This window comes from Lycium ferocissimum, unplaced genomic scaffold (assembly GCF_029784015.1).
Source record: "Lycium ferocissimum isolate CSIRO_LF1 unplaced genomic scaffold, AGI_CSIRO_Lferr_CH_V1 ctg11790, whole genome shotgun sequence".
NCBI classification, from domain to species: domain Eukaryota; kingdom Viridiplantae; phylum Streptophyta; class Magnoliopsida; order Solanales; family Solanaceae; genus Lycium; species Lycium ferocissimum.
This window is the reverse complement of record NW_026714030.1, coordinates 1,061-21,330: the sequence shown is the minus strand read 5'-3', so window position 1 is coordinate 21,330 and position 20,270 is coordinate 1,061. Positions and strand designations below refer to the sequence as shown.

The 20,270-nt window shown below is 37.2% G+C and overlaps 1 protein-coding gene across 1 annotated transcript; it reads right to left on the bottom strand.

Moving 5' to 3' along the window:
• Window positions 1–239: 239 nt before the first annotated feature.
• Window positions 240–842, bottom strand: LOC132041814 (uncharacterized). The gene has a single exon (XM_059432506.1). The coding sequence runs from the start codon at window positions 840–842 to the stop codon at window positions 240–242; it is 603 nt and encodes a 200-aa protein (XP_059288489.1).
• Between the last annotated feature and the right edge of the window lie 19,428 nt (window positions 843–20,270).

Genomic DNA, 20,270 nt, shown 5'->3' with positions numbered 1-20,270 from the left:
TATTTTTCCACTTTGGGTGCTAATAGCAGCTACATGCTCCACATAGTTTACCCCACTACCTTTCATGTTTGGAACTGTATCACTTGGTAGGTATCCACGCTGAGGAGTATGCACTTCTCTGGAAAAGTCTATGAATTGTGATTGAAGCTTCTGAAGGGCAGCTGAATGAGATAGTTGAACCTAAGACATTCCTTTTATTGTACTTTCCATTTTGTCCTAGCTTATTAGCATTTTCTACATCATGCTCTTCTTGACTCAGCAGAATCATTAGCAGCATTGCTAGCAGAGTTTCTAGCTGAATTGTCTCTCCACTGCTGAGAATTTGACGATTGCGCCTTTGGTAGAATATAGGGGTTAGAGCTCTTGTTGCCATAATTCCTGTTATTGTAATTCCCTTGATTGGGATTTCCTTGATCATTTCTGTTGTAATTGTTTCCATGAAATTGGTGTTGAGGCTTCTGCCATGGGTGATGTCCTGGACCTTGATAATTTTGCCTCTGATAACTCCCTTTGGAGTTGTTGACATAGTTAGCATCTTCATAATGTTGTTTCCCTTCTTGGTACATCCCTTCAGGGACTTGATACATCCCTGGTGGAGGAGGTGGTAACTCCTCAACAACATTTACCCTCTGTGCATCCTTATCTGCCAATTTCTTTGATAGTAGATCCACCTTAGTTTGCAATTGAGCAAAGGCATGATCCCTCTCATGGTTCTCCTTTGCAACCGCAGCTAGTGATGAACTACCATAAGACAAGCTCTCGTTATCATTTGAATGCCAAGCTTGATTGTGGGTGGTGAGCTTATCGAGCAAATGGGTGATATTGACAAATAACTTGTCCATGAAGCATCCACCAGCGGCAGTATTGAAAGCAATTTGATTTATTGTATCTAACCCCTTGTAGAACTTCTCGAGAATAGCATCCGGATGAGTTGGAGATTAAGCTAGATAGTACTTGAACCTTTCCCATGGAGAATATAATTGTTCCCCCGGGAGTTGTTTAAACTCAAAGATCTTATCTCGAAGTTCAGCCTTTTTGCTCGGTGGAAACCACTTCTTAAAAAATGTATTGGCTAGCTCGCTCCAGGTGTGAATAGAATTGCTGGGCAGCTTTTCATACCATTTCCTTGCTTGTCCAGCCAAAGAATATTTGAAGACCCGTAACCAAAGTGCATCAGCAAAAACAACACCTTGGGATTGTTGATCGCATACATGCAGGAAGTTCTTCAAATGTCGGAGTGGAGAATCCTCCGAAGAATTTCGGAAATAACCTTTAAATTTCAACAGCTGATAGATAGAGCTATCGATTTTGAAAGTAGCATTTCCGGTCCTAGGAGGGACCACATCAGAAGCATAATCAGCTTCATTAACGAATTCAAATATATTCTGATCATCCTCTTCTTCTGGTGGTGATGGGTTCACCTGGAGCCCACTTTGGTTTCCTTGATTTCGATTATGTCTTCCAGCCATTTTCACCTGGTTCACCAAAAACAGCAAACAAGGTGTGATGGAATAGAAAAAGTTTTAAAGAAAAGTACATAACAATCAGTAATTTCAAAATAGTATTCTCCTAAGAACGGCGCCAAAATTTGATATGCTCAAATTACAGCTATTAGTGGCGTAAAGTGGATGTTGTCAAATATAGTAACCCAAACTAGGTTGGGGTCAAATCCCACAGGGAATATGGATAGAAAAAGGTACTTATTATGTGCGATACTGGTCTTTAAAGGCTTTAATCCTATTCCGAATAGTTTGGAATATTTGTTTTGTAATATAAACTAATACTTCGACTTGAATTGTAATTAATGCGAGAGAGAGACTAAGGTTGTGTTCCCTGTTTTGATTATATATTATGCTTCAGGTTTCAATGTGATATACATCTAATGGTTGTTCTAAGGATTTGCACTCGATCTCTTAAAAACTTCCTAATGTTTCCCAACAGTTAGGCCGTATTTCCTCTTTATGATTTTCCCAAATACAAAAGAGTTAATATCGAAGAACGATCAATAATGCCAATTAGACTTGTTCTTATTCCTAAGTTAGTCTATTAAATGAGGGTAACGTCCCGAGTCATTGCTATTCAATCTTACCAATGCTAACTCACTTTCCCAAGAAAAGTTAGAATAATGGCTTAGGCTAATGCTTGCAATCATTACACAACACTAAACATAAACACCAATAACCATTATGCATATATCAATAGTAGAAACCCATTCACATAATACCCATCATAGGGTCCACAACCTTAGAATTAATATTAGCTACTCATTCTTTTGTTCAACAAGGAAAGCTCAAAAGATGACATAATGTACTTACAATAGTAATCAATGTGAACTAAGGATGATATTGAGGCCTTAAATGCTCCAACAACTTCACAAAATATTTAATGCTAAGAGTTAATGTTCTAGAGTGAATGAATAATGGCTGAAAAACCTAAAGTTAACTATTTATAGCACCAAAAATTGCGCTATAGTTCTGGACAAAAACACCCCTCGCGGCATCGTTACGGACCGTAACACGTGTTACGGCCCATCCTTTGTTCCATCCTTTGTCAGCTTGATTTTAGGACAACAGTTACGGCTTCCTTCGAAGGACAGTAACACAGGTTACATCCCACGTTACAGCCCGTAACCTGCGTTACGGACCGTCTTTCTAGATCGTAACGTTGCCAATTCTTCAAAGATATTACTGGAGTTTCCCTCTAGGTTACGGTCATCGTTATGGCCCGTAACATGGATTACGGACCGTTCTTTTGAGACGTAACATCGATAATCTGTCAGCATCTTACTGGAATTTCCTCTCAGGTTACGGATTACGTTACGGTCCGTAACACGAGTTACGGACCGTCCTTTTGCTCGAAGTTGTCTGTTTTTCAACGATTTTCTTCCTTTTCGTTCCTTAGTCAACCAACCCTACAAAACATCAAAATAACATAAGAAACGATATAAAAGCACTTAAAAACAAGTAAAACTTCTAGTAAAAAGACATTAAATGTGCCGTACTTTCACGACACATCACATTTGCATGGCATTGCATTGCATCCATACATTATTGCATTGCATTGCATCATAACTTACATTGAGATGTTTTGGTGTTGTACGTGTGATGTTGGTTTTGGTTTGATAAATTGAGACTTGGTGAAAATTGGGATTAGATGCTTCACTTAGGCGATGACGTATACTTGGCTTCGAGTTTGTTTAATTTATACTTGTTGGTTTATCTGCCTATCTTGATTTATTGTGTGAATTATGCTAGCTATGCTTAGTAGGCCGATGATACCTACCAGTACTGTTATTTTGTATTGACCTGCACTAGCTGCATTCTTTATGAATGCAGAGTATCAGGTTGGGTCTGCTTCCATCTCTCGTGCTGATCGTCTTCTTTAGCATTGTTGCGAGTTTCCAGGGCGAGCACGGACGTTCGCTGCCTTGAAGACTCTTCCCATTTTATGTCTTACTTTTGTTATTCTAAGACATAGACAGATGTATGTAATATTGTTCTAGACTTGTATATTTTTCATTAGATGCTCTTGTATGACTTAGACTAGACCCCGGGGGTATTTCCCTTATTCCGCACTGTTCTACTATATATATTATCGTGAGACTTACGTATTTATTCTTTTCTGTTGCTTGATTTAATTATTCATGTCTTTATTTATCGTTGGGTTGAGGATTCGCTTACCGAGGTGGGAAAGGTAAGTGCCCACACGGCTTAGGCAAGATAGGTCGTGACACTAAAATAAAAATAATAAAACTTTTTGGGCTGAACACCTAACACCATCATAAGTTAATTTCACATCTTTTCTTAGATATACCGAATCGCTACATTCCACTCCCCTTCAAAGAAACCTTGTCCTCAAGGTTAGGATTCCTGAAATTGATAAATGGATAAAGCCAGCAAACGAATAGTTTTCCTTTTTTCTTCTTGAGATCAGAGAATGCTCCACAGTGTTGAAAAGAACTCCGGGTAGCACTATAAGAGTTCTGAACTTGTAGGCCAAAATGATAGACCATCTTGAAGCTCATACTCACTAGATTTGGTGCAACCAATGCAGAAGTATTTATAAAATAATGCTCCAAGCTATTAGGCGTCACTTCACCCGTAAGCATATTCTTGTGTAAGCTTCCAAAAGAACTAAATTCAAGCTCACAGAACCAATCAGGAGAATCCAAGAGACATGTTTGAAAAAAAAGTTTCAAATTGCTCTATGAAAAGTTGGTTGGACTCATCATGAAGACACTGATGTCCGATTCATACATTAACGAAAATGACCACATAATCTTGAAAACCAATACTTCTGTTTTGTGATCTTCTAATGCCACCTCAAGGACAATATCCACTTTCCCACAAGCTGCTATAGACAAAGGAACACCTCTAGGATCAAATAAGAAAATGGTTTTACAATTACTCTATCCAAAACAATAAGTCAACAATGCAAAGAATGATTGGATAAATCATCTTAAGAACATTTGAGCCTGCCATATGACTTGCTTTCTTTGTTGCTATGTTGTAGCTATGGGAATTAGTGGAACTAGTATAGAAGAATACTACTGATACAATGAATATATCAGTTCCTTGCCGATAAGCCACTCCTATGTAATAGAACGCAACAACTTTAACCGTCAGCCCACTGTGTTGATTAGAACTAGAATAGTACCAAAAACTTAATATTATCAAGAGGGTGAAAGCCATTGAAATGGACAATTTGTTAATAGATCCATCCTTAAATTGATACAAATCTGTTTTCTCAGTGGTAAATTAGTTTACTGCAACTTGAATCATGTCGTAGCGCATTTTGCATATATCTGCCAAGATGTCTGAGACGATTACTACAAAGCTCTATGTTACTTCCCATGATGTTTGAAACATAAACACGAGACTAATAAGTGTGGCAGATAGATTCATTAGAGAATCTACTAACAAAATCTGCTTGAAGACATAAAAGTCCATCACCTCTCTCGATTGTAGGATAGCTAAAGCTACACTCGACTTCTTATGTACTTCAAGTCGAGGTTCCATCCTTCCTGGACACAAAAGGTCTGACGCATCTTGTCCAGACCATGTGTAATCCAACAAGGTAACAACCATCCAGACCATTTCTATTTCATAACCAACAAGGGAAAACACCCAAGCTGCTAAAGCCTCGACATCTCTGTGATCACAAGTAGTCCAAGCCAAAACTCTCCATCCATCATTACTCCTGAGAGACAACCAGTCCATGCTAGAAAGATTGTTCCTGACTAATGATGAACTTCTCCACTCATATTGAGCTATAGGTTGAAATAAAAGTGGACCAAACCATGCTATAACAAAAGGGTGAGGAAGAACTTCAGTTACTGCATTTTTTCCTAAGGACAAACGACATCTCCATGAAGTAATAGAATCATTTCCAATAGTTCTTCCGAATAGAGAAGGCTGCAAATGGCTTGTTAAAGTCTTTCACCCATCAACAATTACTCTTGCAATGAAGCTTAAGGAAGCAAAAGTTGAGACGTTAGGTGCCACTACCTTGTCATTTGTAACAAAGGACAACCACCATAAATTTCATTTGAAATACCATGTTAAGATGATTCAGCAGTTCACCACTCCTATAATCTATTGCATTTGCTTCTATTTGAAATATATCCCCAACTTCACATACATATACAATGTTATATTTAAAAACTCTTGAATTCACATCAATCATTATCAAACTTCCCTGACCAATTAAACCACATTTCTCACACCAATGGAACTGAATGGAAGATCTGAGCATTATAGCCACTGCAACAGCTATGAAAAAGGCCCTTAAAAGCAGAGCACTTTGCCATATTGACGCTACTTTAGAAATTGACTCAATAATCTTAACTTTGGCCTCTTGAGTAGTTTTGCGTTTCCCTTCGGTAACATCCATGTAAGGGTCTCCAACCTTCTGCGGCTCATCGCTGATAGGTTCCACATCATCACTCTCATCAAGAGTATCACATTCATTTCTTTGGAGACTTTTATTGAACACCTTCCCGACATTTTTTTTCTAAATTATCAGTTTGTTCTATTTCATCATTATCCACTCTGACCTGGTTCTTCCTCTGCCTCCTATAATGCTTCCTCTGCAACATTATTTTGGTGTTCTTCTTTTGGTTTAGGATCTGGTTCTTGTATTGGTTGCGAGGCTTCAGAAGCAGAACCTTCAATTTCCATGGGCACATCTTCGACCCGATTCTCCAATTGCTTGGTACTGGGATCAGATTCAGTCATTATGAGAATGAATCTTCAATAATATTTCTAGCTTCAACCCTAGTCAAAGCGAATAGAGGCTCAACACATGGGTAACCGACTTTCAACATTTTGTTCTCAAAATGCCCTTAGCTAGACTTAAGCAAGTTGTCTGCCTCATTATAGTTGAGATCAATTCCTATTGGGATGGCCACCTTGAGAGACTTCTGATACATTCCCAGCTCATCGATTCTGGTAACAGAGGACTTGAAGGTGACTTCTTGTCCTTCATTAAGAGATTTTCCTTTCGAGAGGGGTTCTTCATCTCTTTGAATACTTTTATCGAGCACCTGATCTTCCTTCGATTTTTCTTCCTTCTCATTTTCATCGTTAACTTTCTTTCACTCATCCTCACTCCCAAAAAATAATTTTGAATCCATGTGGTCTAGAACGGTCAAGTCGCTAACATGTTGGGTAAAAAATGGCATCACAGGACTTACACTGTAAGTAGTGATTTGATTGGGATAAATTGTTGCAGCCTCATTCCTCTGAGAACTTTTATCAAATAGTTGGTCTTCTACTAAGTTCCGTTCCTTCTTATCTTCCATTTCCACCTGTAAATATTCATCACTGTCATCAGAACCAACTTCTTCCAGATTTGGTTCTTCTTCTTCCTCTTGTACTGCTTTCTCTACCGTGTAGTTCTGGAGAGATTTTCTTGTCCTTTCTTACTCAAAGAAGTTCTTGCATTTGTGAATATACATAATACTACCCATTTTCCCGAAGTAGCCGGTTTGGTATTTATCAACGAGGGTTTCGTGTTGGTGAATTACGCCGGTGTTTTCTCTATATCCAGAATGTTTCTTGTGTTTTTTGATACGGCTACGACATGAATGGACATATTCCCTCTTCTTCTTTTTCTTCCTGAGTCTTGTGGATATTTTACATTGATCTGTGTGTCGAGTAATGACAAAGAATCATCGACACACTACCGAACCATCACCCAGCTGAATGAAATAGGAACCTGGATAGTTACCGTTAACATGATAAGCATGTGGAGCCTATATCACCTGATTAAACTCAACACCATAAGCATCCAGATTGAAACTAAAATAGTGATACACATACAGATGCTCGGTTGTATTCTGTTGCTCACTTTCCCATATTTGAACCTCGTATGGATTAAGTGAATCATGGAAATGGTAATTTTGGTAACTCTATGTAGACTACTGGAAACTGGGCAGTAATAGTGATGGTGCGTTGCAGCGAAATTTGGGCCAAGAATCATCAACTCTGATACCAATTGTTGGGATTCCCAAACGGGAAAAGCCATGAAAATTAACTAAGGAAAAGCAAGGAAAAGAAATAGAAAAAAAGAAAGGATAAAATTGATTTCTCATTCAACATACCTGTAAGTGAATGAGTACAAATCCATATAAAGGAATCTGAAATACTTCTTAACAAACTAGACACGTGGCAACTAATTAGACCATCCACCTTTAGGGACTGAAAATCAATTAAATAAGGACTAAAATAAAAATAATAGAACTTTTTGGACTAAACACCTAACACCATCATAAGTTAATTTCACATCTTTTCTTAGATATACCGAATCGCTGCACTTGAGGGGATTAAATTCCTTAAGGACACACAATGAATTCTGTGGACTCAGATATTTACTTTCTAAATTTTTTATCATTTTCAATTTCTGGTTTACTCTAATTTTTCGTTTCCAGTTTCTGATTTTGAACACAGGTTTGGATAACAGTTCTTACTTCAAGGAAACAGTTTTGGCATAAAAGAAGTATTGGAAATGTCGTCGGTAATACTTAAATATAAAAAAGTCTCCTGAGATTGTCCACAACTTCTTCTCGAGAAGCCAAAATAGCTTGGTTGACTTTGTAAGGATTCTAAGTTCTTGTTATGAGCCCCAATTTTGAAGGGACCACGACTAATATGTCCTCCATTTCAATTTGTTTGTTTTACTTTTCGTTTTGGTCCGTTTCAGAAAAAATGTCTCTTTCCATTTTTGGCAACTCTTTAATTCCAACTTTTCACATGGCATCTTTAAGATCACACGATTAAAGGTCATGTCGGTACATTCCACATGTCTTATTTACTTGTTTAAACTCTGTACCAAGTCAAAACCAGACAAATAAATTAAAAAGGAGGGAGTATAAAGCAACCCATATGATGTTGAAGTAAAAATTTCACAATATAATTTTATTTTTGGACATTTACCCATTTTGCAACTTCAGTGGGGATGTTTGAAGTTTTATAGGGTTATATTTCAACAATAATAAACTTCAGGAAAGCAGTGTCATCGAAATGATTGAAGTTCAGGCAAAAATGATTGAATTTAGTCACACATTATTGAACTATAGGCAAAAATGATTGAATTTATCCACACGTGTTTGAAATTCATGCAAAAATGACTGAGCTTCACCTATATGTATCTGATTTTCAGTCATATGCAGCTGCAGACATTTTGTCTACTCTAACCTCCGATACCGCATATCTAAAATTTGAAGTAGGTAGACTTACAAATTCTTACACACTACGGTGTAACTTAAATGGTAATTCCCAAATAAGGTATTTCTGCACTTCGACGTATGTTGACTAGGAAACAATAGCCGAATATATATACATGGCTGATACTTTGCCAAAAAATTTAAATCAGACTCTTGAAGCTAAAGAAAGAGAAGATTACCAAAACCTTTAATTCAAGGGAAGCATAAAAAAGGAGTCAAATAATTTTGAGGAAAAAGAAAGGAGAAAAAATAAAAAAATATTATTAAACAGATATTGCAAAAATTCTTGGCGAAAGGTAAACACGTGGTGGAAGAACAATAGCGTAAAAAGAAAAAAAAAAAAAAAGCAAACCCCCAAAATTCAGGAGAAGATAACTCAGACAAATATTCAAAGATAAGTTATCGATGAGAACAAGGACAATGATTTGCTAATGAGTTTGGACTCAACAGTTTTACACAATCTAAACATGTTAAAAAGCATCGACTAGATATAAGAAAAAGCATTTAGACAAAAAAGAAGAAGAAATTAACATAGAGAATAAATATACGGTAAAAAAGAGTGGAGGACACAATAAGCGGAGATAATGAAAGGAATTTATTCTCTGATGTTTTGTGATGATGGACCAGAAAAATGTTTAGGAAATTTTGCATAGTGCACATAACATCTAAGAGGTATTTACCTACACTGACTATACTTTAAAATAATTACACATCGTAGCTCTACTATGTATTTGAATTACCTATCCTAGCTAATATATTATCATACTTATTCGAGTTTTAAGTCGTAGCATACGACATGTATCAAACACACTCCCAATTCAGCAATTTTTTAAAAAAATTCTTTCATTCTCCCTCGATTATCACTGTTTTTTTTCTCCATTTCCTCCATCCACAATCCTCGCACGATTTTAACCTAAATCATTGCTGCATACAAATAGGTAAGTGTTTTTGGGTAGTTTTTCCATGGTTGTATACATGTATTTTAATCATTGTATCCTCTTCCATTTCTGCGATTTTAAGAAAGTAAAAATAAGATATTGTTAGGGTTTTTCCAAGAAGCTCCATTTTTCGAATTGAATGGAAGACAGAAGCACTCCAACCAGGGTTACTCCATTTTAATCACGCATATTAAGTGTCACACCCCAATTGGGGGAACGTGTAGACACCTATCATTTTCCATCTCGGTAGGTGAACCCGTCCCTTATTCACAAACTATTCATCAATAAAATAAACCCAAGCACCCAAAATATATGATAACTCTAACATAAATAGATAAATAAAGTAAGTGCGGAATAATACAACAATCCCTAAGAATCTGGTCTACGCCGTACAAGAGCCACTACAATAAATCCATAAGTTTGAAATACGAATACATAGTATAAGTAGAATACTGTCTCAGAATAACAAGTAAGTCAAGTAGAATAGAAGAGAAGTCAGGGCTACGGATCCGTCCAAGTGCTCAACCTAAAATGCTCGTCAATCAGCCTCGAGACTCAGTCACTAAGAGAGCAAGTTGATCCAGTCACGTACTCTGCACTCATAAAAGAGTGCAACAATGTAGAATCAGTACAATAACTTGGCCGAAAACAGTTAGATAACATATGCATAAGAATGAGACTGAAAGTTAGACATGCTCACAATTAGATATAACTCAACACAGTCCAACAGTATCATATCTAGTACCAAATTACCAAGTTTAGCATATCTCCTCAAAATCAACTATAAGTCCGAAGTACAATCTCAAGAACCACTATCGAGTCCATGTATCACCACAAGATCAACCATCAAGTCCAAATACAATGCCACATGTAAATATGAGATGAATGAAATGCAAATGTAGTGATACACACACGCTTCAAGCAGAACATCTCATCACCTCGACAGTCATGACCCATGGGGGACTACTAAGTCCATGTACCTGTTGTGGCACACAACCCGATCCAATGGTCAATGTTGCGGAACGTGCAACCCGATCCCAGTCAATGTTGCGGCACGTGCAACCCGACCCAAGTAAGTGTTGCGGTGCGCAACCTGATCCCAATAAATGTATGAATGGGTGAATGCATGATAATAATGCCAACAAGAATATAAGGATTATCCGTGCCACACATGGACACATACAACAATCACAATAACAATATCATCTCTTTCCTTTCCTTTCCAACAACCTCAACAATGACAAATATGTGCTCCAATCAAAAGGCAATCACTAAGCATCAACTCTAGAATCAATCATGTGATGACAAGCAAATAAATCGCAATAAGGTAACAACTCAATATAACACAATAAGGCGACAAGCCATAGTCAACAACTATATCAACCTAAGTATTCCATTCCAAACTCCATACCCAAAGGTTTTTATGCTTTCTCCAACAATCACTAACTCTACATATGATTCGCTAACCGAAGTCTAACCAAAAGGTAAGCTGTAACCTACCTGAACAGTTGAACAACATCCACGAACTATCAAATCTTAGCCTTTCCCTTTCTTTGCGCCTTCAAATACTCAAAGTCTAATCATATTCGAGTTATACATTAGAAATCAAGAAGAACAATACCCACATTGCTATGCTTCTAGTGTAGGTCAAATTCTAACTCATGGAATTGGGAAAACAGACCCACAATGGTAAAATGGAAAATTGGAAGGTGGAATATGCAATTCATGATCTAGATGATTAAACCCACTATTCAATTGCTAAATTAACTCAAGATTAAGCCTCATTCAGATTTAAAGTGAAACCCCCAATTTTGGGTAAGAACCCTGACTTTTTAATTCACAAATTAGTCACCAGTAATGGAAGAAATAAGCTTAACAACAATGAATTCATCAAATTCTATGGTTATACTAGTCAATTTCATCAACAATTTTCATTTAGAAAGTCTAGAAACCATTTCAAGAATTTATCATAAGACACATCTTCTTCACTTTGATTCTAGTGATTCTAAGCACGGATTAAGGATTTAGGAAGGCAAATGATGAAGTCTAGGGTCAAAGATCTTACCTCAAACAAGATTCAGTCCAAAAGTTATTCAATTCGCTCAAAGTGTGCTTAGAGAGTGATGAAGAGAAATGATAGGGTTTAAGGGTTTTAACTTAAGAACAAAGTAAATAATCGGCCTGTCATCCGCTGTAGCAGTTGAATTACCTGCTGCAGTAGGCATGCTATAACGCCACATGGCTCGCTATGGTGACCAACACCAAAAAATCGACAAGCCACTACAGCGGCTCCCTATCCACTATCGCGAGTCCGCCTTAGCGGATATCTGTTCGCCGAGGCGACTCATCACAATATCTCCTCACCCGCTACAACGGTCGATCCCTCGCTACTGCGGGACCTCTACCGCGAGTCTGGTGCCACTGTAGCGGGCACCAGACACCAAAAAATTCTGGTTTTTGACAAGTTTCAACCCGAAATTCGACTATCACCCGAGGCTCCATAGATACAAAACTCGCCCGTTGACCTCGAGAAAGGTGCAACAGGGGTAAAAGGGTCTATAATACTATAACGACCAATTGGGTCGTTACATTAAGAACGTGAATGTGATAATTTTAATTAAAAAATAGATATTTTTAAAAAGAAAAAAAAAATAATTAAGAAAAAAAATTCCCAACCCCTACACTATGTCATCTTCCTCGTTCACATCCCACACCCATCCATTAAGATTTCTTGGTTCAAATAGTGGAAACATCCAAAATTGGTTCAAATTATGGAAATGGCCAAAAATCGGTTACCTTGTTCCCTCTTCGACGCCAATTGATCAGTTACTGGTTACCTCACTGCCGGAGCACTGCCACCAAACCCACCACCATCAGACAACGCCTGCCCATATGCTCACCACCACCTTCCACCACCGCATACTACCACAACAACTACAACAACAAGCAATACTAGCACCAATAACCTCAACCCTGTACCACAACCCAACGCGCCACCTTCTTACGGCACGTGGTCGCAATCGCCACTGTTAGAAAGCCTCATAATCTCCGTCTCCGACGTTATTCACCGCTTTTGGTTCCACCATCATCGGAGCTGGCCAAAAAAGGAGCGTACAATAATGAGATGATGTACTCGCTGATGGACGTGAAGAAGATCGTGGAATATACTGATTTGACGATGCCAACCTTTTCCTTTTTTATTTTTATATAAATTTGAAATTTCCATATGGAATTTTAAAATGATGTGGAGATGACGTGTAAGTGGTTGTATTACACGCACTATCACCAGGACAAAAAAAGGGTCTAAAATATTTAGGTTTAAAGGGTAGAAGGGTTTAATTGGAAATCTAGTAAGTACGAATACCGGCATGACATAAATGGACTTGTATAGGGGCTTCCAAGCCATTCTGCAAGTGTATATTCAATACAGATATACAAAAATACAGACAGATACAGTTTGTATCTGAATTTTATTCAATCATGTTAAATACAACCAATTGAACCAAAACATACCATCATACGTAAACAATTTTTCTCGTTTATTATGATAAAATCCTGGAATTATTTCCAAGTGTTATGAACGTGTATGTACCATTTTTCGGTTGGTGCAATTCCATCGTCCAAACATTATCCTATCTTCTTCAAGAAAATCAATGATAGGCAATTCTCTTGCTGCTATGAGTGTCGAATTAATTGACTCGGCAATGTTTGATGCCATTGTCCATCCTCGGTTCGCAGGTGCATACAACCTAACCCACTTCTCCCTTCCAACTAAATTGAAGTAATGCTTCACCCCGAATATGGACCTTCTCCATTAGCCTATCAAAATAACCATGTGTGTATTTTCTTGCCATTAAGTAGAAAACCACACTAAACAACTCATGACTCTTCCTGTATATCTTGTATACGTTATTCCATAGATACTCTATGCACGGAAAATGTGGAATAGTTGGATATACTCTAGATAGCCTTGATGATGCTCTCATGTCTATCAGATACAACACACATGTTCTTCGTACTCCATAAGCTTCCTTGAACCACTTAAATAACCACATCCAAGTCTTATCATTCTTTGCATAAATCACGACACATGCTAGCGATAGTATATTACATGCACATACAATTGCATTCAGCAAAAAAATTCAGTTCAAATGTATTCGTTTGAGTATAATAATGATGTATGTATGTGTATCCATGTATGTCCAACAATTGTAAATATGTATTTAAATTACCTGCACCATATAACGAGCTAGCTGAAACGAACGTCGGTGGCTGCCATATAGAACCACGATGGGTCTACAATAATCGAAACCTTTTATAAAGGCATACAGTGATACAAACAGATACAAAAACTCGTTTTCAAGTGATTTATTCATTCTGATATGTGAACTAGGATATGTTTATCCAAGATGTATAAGTATCCCGACAATTTCTTATAAGAATATCCTGGTTCCCCCCTCAATTTGTTCATAGCCTTTTGTTTAGCACTCTAGGTTATCATGTAGGACACATAGACACCAAATTCATTTTTCACATCATCTACTCTATCCTTTGGCGTTTAATTTCTCTTATAATTGGTTATTTTAGGTTTAACAAATTCCTCCTATAAAATGACTAATTGCATGATGTTGTGAATACACTTTATCCTTTAGTGGACATGTATGCTTATCACAAAACTCTCTTATTTTGAACATTTCTGATTTACCAAAGCTCAACGTCTGAATTTCCATTCATGCTGTTCAGATAGGCAGATAAGGGTATAACTGCAAATACAAAGTTTAATACACATACTTTCAATTGACATTAGATTTCAGTTTCATATAAATATAATTAGTTATCAATATATACACTAGTGGAATACACATATAGTCAGCTCTATGTAATAGCAACTAGTTGAATATACTCGATTTATATAGACAGATACACATGCATACAGATACAATTTCAATACATGATAGACTGAAAAATACTCAAATGCATTCAAATTAGTATGAAAAACACAAATACATTGAAGTCATAATAATAAATACATCATTATACACATAAATCGACCTTATAGAATTTGATCTCTCGGTACGGAATTGAAACCTTAGCAATTGCATAGTGCCACATCACAACCTTTATAATGTCCTTATCCTTGTATATCTAATCTACCATTACAGCTTTATGATTATGGTCAAAATAATGAAATCTTTATTTCTTTGAATACTACAATTGGCTGACTAGAATTTGATGGTCCCAATGCTATCGAATCAACTGTATCCAAAACATGTATGTCATGTGTGTATTCAAGTTGTACTAGGTCGCCTTGAATAACACTTCTTCCGGATATACTATTCACTTTCTTTATCTGTTCTAGTTAAACACAACAGATATATTTCGAACTCCCTGTTCTCTTTCAATAAAAATCGGTAAAATTGAAATTGAACAACCCGACGGACTGTGTCGGCTTTAACAGATGTTGTCGGTCGGTTTTGAGAAACTGACCCAACTTAAATCGACAATGCGTAGTCCCACGATTTTGATTAAATAATTGAGGATGCCCGTCGATTTGGGCCCTCGATTTTTTGACATGTTTTTAATAGCTTTTGGTATATTCTTTAATTTCATTTTCTTTTAATTACTAATAAATAACTCCCTGTTTTAATTTAGCATACAATGACATGTGAAAGACCTATGTTTTCTTAGAAGTGCTTATCAGGTCTATACTATTTGTTCAATTTTTATAGTGAAGTGTTTATATACCCAACAATAGTTCTACAACATAAGAATAATGTCATCTATACGCAGAAATATTTTGCCTTTAGTAACCTAGCACCGAAAATTTATTGATATAATGTGTAATAGATATAAGGGTGTATATTTTACTTGTTCTTTGTTGAATTATTTTTGCTTTTTGCTTTATGCTCAATGCATATTATGCAGTGTTGGAAGTTAAAAAGATGGAACAAAGTCCTGGTTATAGCAAAAATGCAATTTTAGGAGACACAAGAATGTCAGTATCCATTTCCACAAGAGACTGTAAAATAGGATGTCAGCAGCATCATCCACGTTCAATTCAACAATAGTGATAACCTAGCCAAGAGAGTGTAAGATGGGGATGTCATACTTCTTACTGTTAGCATCCGTGTCTCAGACAGGCAGGGTGAAAGATGATATGTTGGAGCTTATATAAAAGAAAAGTCTTTTCCTACGAAGTGGTCCTTGAAAACTAAGATTGTTGCAAACAACTCATCAGTCGGTGGATATTTCACAATATAGTATCTTGTAGAACTTTCATCTTCAATGCAAGAACCAGCCATAAGTAACACAATAACCACTAGAGTCTTCGTTTTTGTTATCTAACTAATGTCTCCTATAGCCTATGATATACTAGAACTATCACACCCTTAATCCGATAGGGTGTGATGGGCACCCGACCCTTACCTAGGGCCGAGCGAACCCGCAGACTTTCGTAATACTCATCTTGGGCCCCGCAAACATAACATAAGCACGTAACGAAATTTTTTTTTTCCGAAAACAAACATGCCTTTCATTTTTTTTTTTCAAATCAAATAAAGCTAGCATCGTATGAAATCTGTAAACATATGAAGTTCGTAACATAATGCAGAATAATACATCGGCTTACATGTGCTTAAACACAAACGACATATCACATACACGACAACGCTAACAAAGTCTCTACCAACATCTCGGATACCACACAAAGCACTCGGACTCGGCGGCACTCACGGAGGAAATGGAGCTCGCCAATCCCGGCTGGAACACCTTACGCTAACATCATCTACTCGTGGGGTACACACGCGCGGCATGAAACGCGACCCCGAAGAAAGGGGGTCGATGAAATATGTGCGAGTATGCAAAGCGAAGAAAGTAGAAATCGAAGTCATAACCGAGAGTACGGAGTACGAGAAAAAGTAGTACAATAATCAGTACCCACAAGACTTACTTTTAAAACATAATTCGTGCATATCCATATCATATCCGAATCGTCATGGGACTTAGAAACATGAGTAAGTAATCATCGTATCATCATGTTATCATATATCATATCAGACTTCGTGTCACATCATACTTCGTGTCACATCATATTTCGAAATACGTATCATACTTCAGAATACACGTCATATAACATATACGTGTCCCGGCCCTCCAGCGAGGGACTCGGTGAACAGAATCATCATATCATCATCATATATATACATATAGCGTGTCCCGGCCCTCTAGTGAGGGACTCGGTGGATAAAATCATGTCATCACCATATCATCATATACATAGCGTGTCCGGCCCTCTATCGGGGACTCGGTGTAGAGCGATAATCATACGCCGGCGAGTAGTGAGAAGCCACGCACGCGCCAATCATCATTACCAATTCAACGAATAATCAAATCGAACCTTCATGTAAAGCTAACCATTAGTCGAACTCTCACTTAAAAGCCAAACAATAGTCAAATCAAGTTTCCTCACGAAGATCGCTCGGGAACATATCAAATAAAGTTTAGAGATCATAGTTACGTATCAAAATCACATGCATAAAAAATCCTCGTTTCGGACTCAACGGATAAATAAGTAATCATACTCGGGGGTCGGAAGGATAGTCATATTAAATTCCTTCAAAAATAGGTCGTTAGAACCAACATAGAAAGTCGCGGGACCCACGGACGAGCGTCAACCCAATCCGGGCCCGCCTACGAAAATCATAGTTATCATATGTTGTCGAATCATTATTACAAACTCAAAAGATAAGTAAGGCGGTCGTGCGGAGAAATCGGAATAATGGTCGTATCATATCCTTTCAAAAATCGTCGAGGAAGTACATAAGGAAGGTCGCGGGGCCACGGAGGGGTGTCGACTCAAGTCGGGCCCGCCCGTGAAAATCATAGTCATTATACGTCATAGAATCATTTACGAGCATATCAAAGCCATCCGGTTAAGCAGCAGAAAGTTACGGACGTTCGTAGTTTCGGAATCATTTGGGAACGAAACTCTTTTGAAAACAAAACTTTTATGCAACTTTTGGAATTTAGTCATACAAAAGACATAAGATCCTTTCGGAACAAACCGTATACATAGCATTTCAAATCCAATCATATCAAGGACATACGGATCATAGCTTGACCATACTAAGGATGCCACGTCAAAACGAATATGAATCATAACGTAGGCGACATTTCCCCTATAAATTCAACAACACGAAGACTCGCTGTTGGTCATCAACAACAATACCAACGAGCCATACTAACAACATTAACAATTAATTCAAAACAACCCAGCCGTTATGCAACGCTGCAAGACCTTTGATTTCAATGGAAACAACAACAATGCATTTCTTTCTTCAGAATTCATAAACTATGCCAACAACAATTCCGGTAATACCAACATAAACCATAATATTTCCAACTTCAAATACTTACTTAAACATTCCGTATGGTGTTTCCCATATTTCCATCACGAGAACCATTTTATAAGCCAGTTTTACGACTCCTTATAAGTAAATAAACCAATATTAACACAAATAGAAAGAGATTAAACACCTTTCCCTCGATAATAATGTATATATTTACTCCTCGCGCCAGACTTAAGCCACAAGCCTCGATACGCGAGTTTTGGAGTCATAAAACTATCTGTTGTCACGGACCAAAATTTGGAATTATACGGTTTCGGGCTAAGGTTGGTGGTGGAAAGTTTGAAATTTTCTAGAATATTTGAATGTTTTTGGTCTGATTTTTTTGGCTGAAAATGAGGGGTTAAGCCCACTATATAGGCTACTCCCGAAGTCTTTGTCGCGATACGCAGCAGCCGACTTGCTATGTGATCCGCCGTCGTCGAAATTATTTCGAGACCTAAAACTTTTATACACAGATCTCTTTGTTGCGTACTGGATATGTCCAAAACTGTGTCTGTATAACATTCGACATCCCAAACTTTTCTTATTCCAAATTTACCCTTAACATAAAGTACCAATGAAAAGATGAATAATACGACTTGTGCATTAAAACAAAAACAAAACCGAAATTAAAAGTCTTATCCACGACTTGTCGCAATCCCAACTTAAAAATATTTGACGTGCGAAATACGGGATATAACATTCAATCACTCTGTCTCGACAAGGACCTCGAATCTCTCATCCTCTACGATCTCGGAAAAAACCATAGGGTCTCTCTCAGTCATAGCTCGCCATCGTAAGAATAATATGGAAGGCACGTCAAGCATCGATATCGGTCCTCGACAATATCACCAATATACGATACGACAAATACAGAGTCATATTAATGTTATCATTCCTTTTCATATGATGAGGGGTAGTATATGACGGAGATACAAACAGGTGATAATCACGAAGTAACACATATGGCGGCAAGCTCGCATGTAATTTGTGAGGAGCAACCTAATTGGAATCCGCACTCAACATTGCCCGAAGGCCTAGCACTGTCCGTCCTTTTTACAACTACATACGATTCTCCTAATCGAGAGTCTAACTAAAAGTAGACGGCCAACCTACCTCGATGCGGCGGAAACCGGGTACCACGAACAATCAAACTAATGTCTTGCTCTGTACATGGAAACCTCTGAACGATCAAAATCTATAAAATATACGATCTACATTAGAATACGAATCTAAGGACATACGTATTGCTATATTTATGTTGAAACACGCCTTTTAGTGGCCTTGGGCCACAAAGGGCAAGATTGGAATTTTTTATTGAAAAATAATTTCACCCATTATCTAAGGATCATATATTTTTAAAATTGGTCAATTTCATCCATAAATGGACTCTTAAATCATTAACTCTCCTTTCTTAGGACTAGGACTCGAAACCTTTAATTTACCCAATGTTTTAACTCGGACAAAAATGCTAAACCCAATCCGTGAATTCACTATAAAGAAGAAGAAAAGGACGTACTGTGCAGTCAATGTAGGGAGGAAAACGTGTGAAATTTTCAATTTTTTTTTATTGTTATATATATATATATATATATATATATATATATATATATATATATATATATATATATATGTAAAGAAAGTCATAGATTGCATTTAGAATAGAGGAAGAAGGACGAAAGTGGTACATTATTTCCCACCTACTCGTCCTTTCCATTGCAACACGTTGTTAGGTGTACCGCGCACGTGATTTACTCCTCCATAGACCAAATCCTTAGTACAAAAATTGCCATAACTACCATCATTATTAATAATAAATTGAGTCAACATCCGGATAAAAAGAAAGAATGGAACGAAAACAGTGACAATAGTATTGTAGCAAAACTTTAACCTATAACTTTCCTTTATCCTCATCATTACTACCTACCTAACAAATTTATTACTCCTAAAGTCCAAAACAAACGTGAACCAAAATTCTACACAGCAACATTGCTCTATTATTTTTTTCAATTCCTAGCAAATCCTCATTCTTTTGTCATTATTACTCATCCTTATACAATGATTCTTCTACCTTCTTTTAGTAAACAAATAAAACTTAAATCAAGTATTATCATACCGATGCCTACTGATGTACCCCTAAAAATTGATCCAAGAAAATATATTTCCTTCGCTTGTTTTTCTGTCTATTGTTATGCCAGTGGGTTTTCTACTAACGCTTCT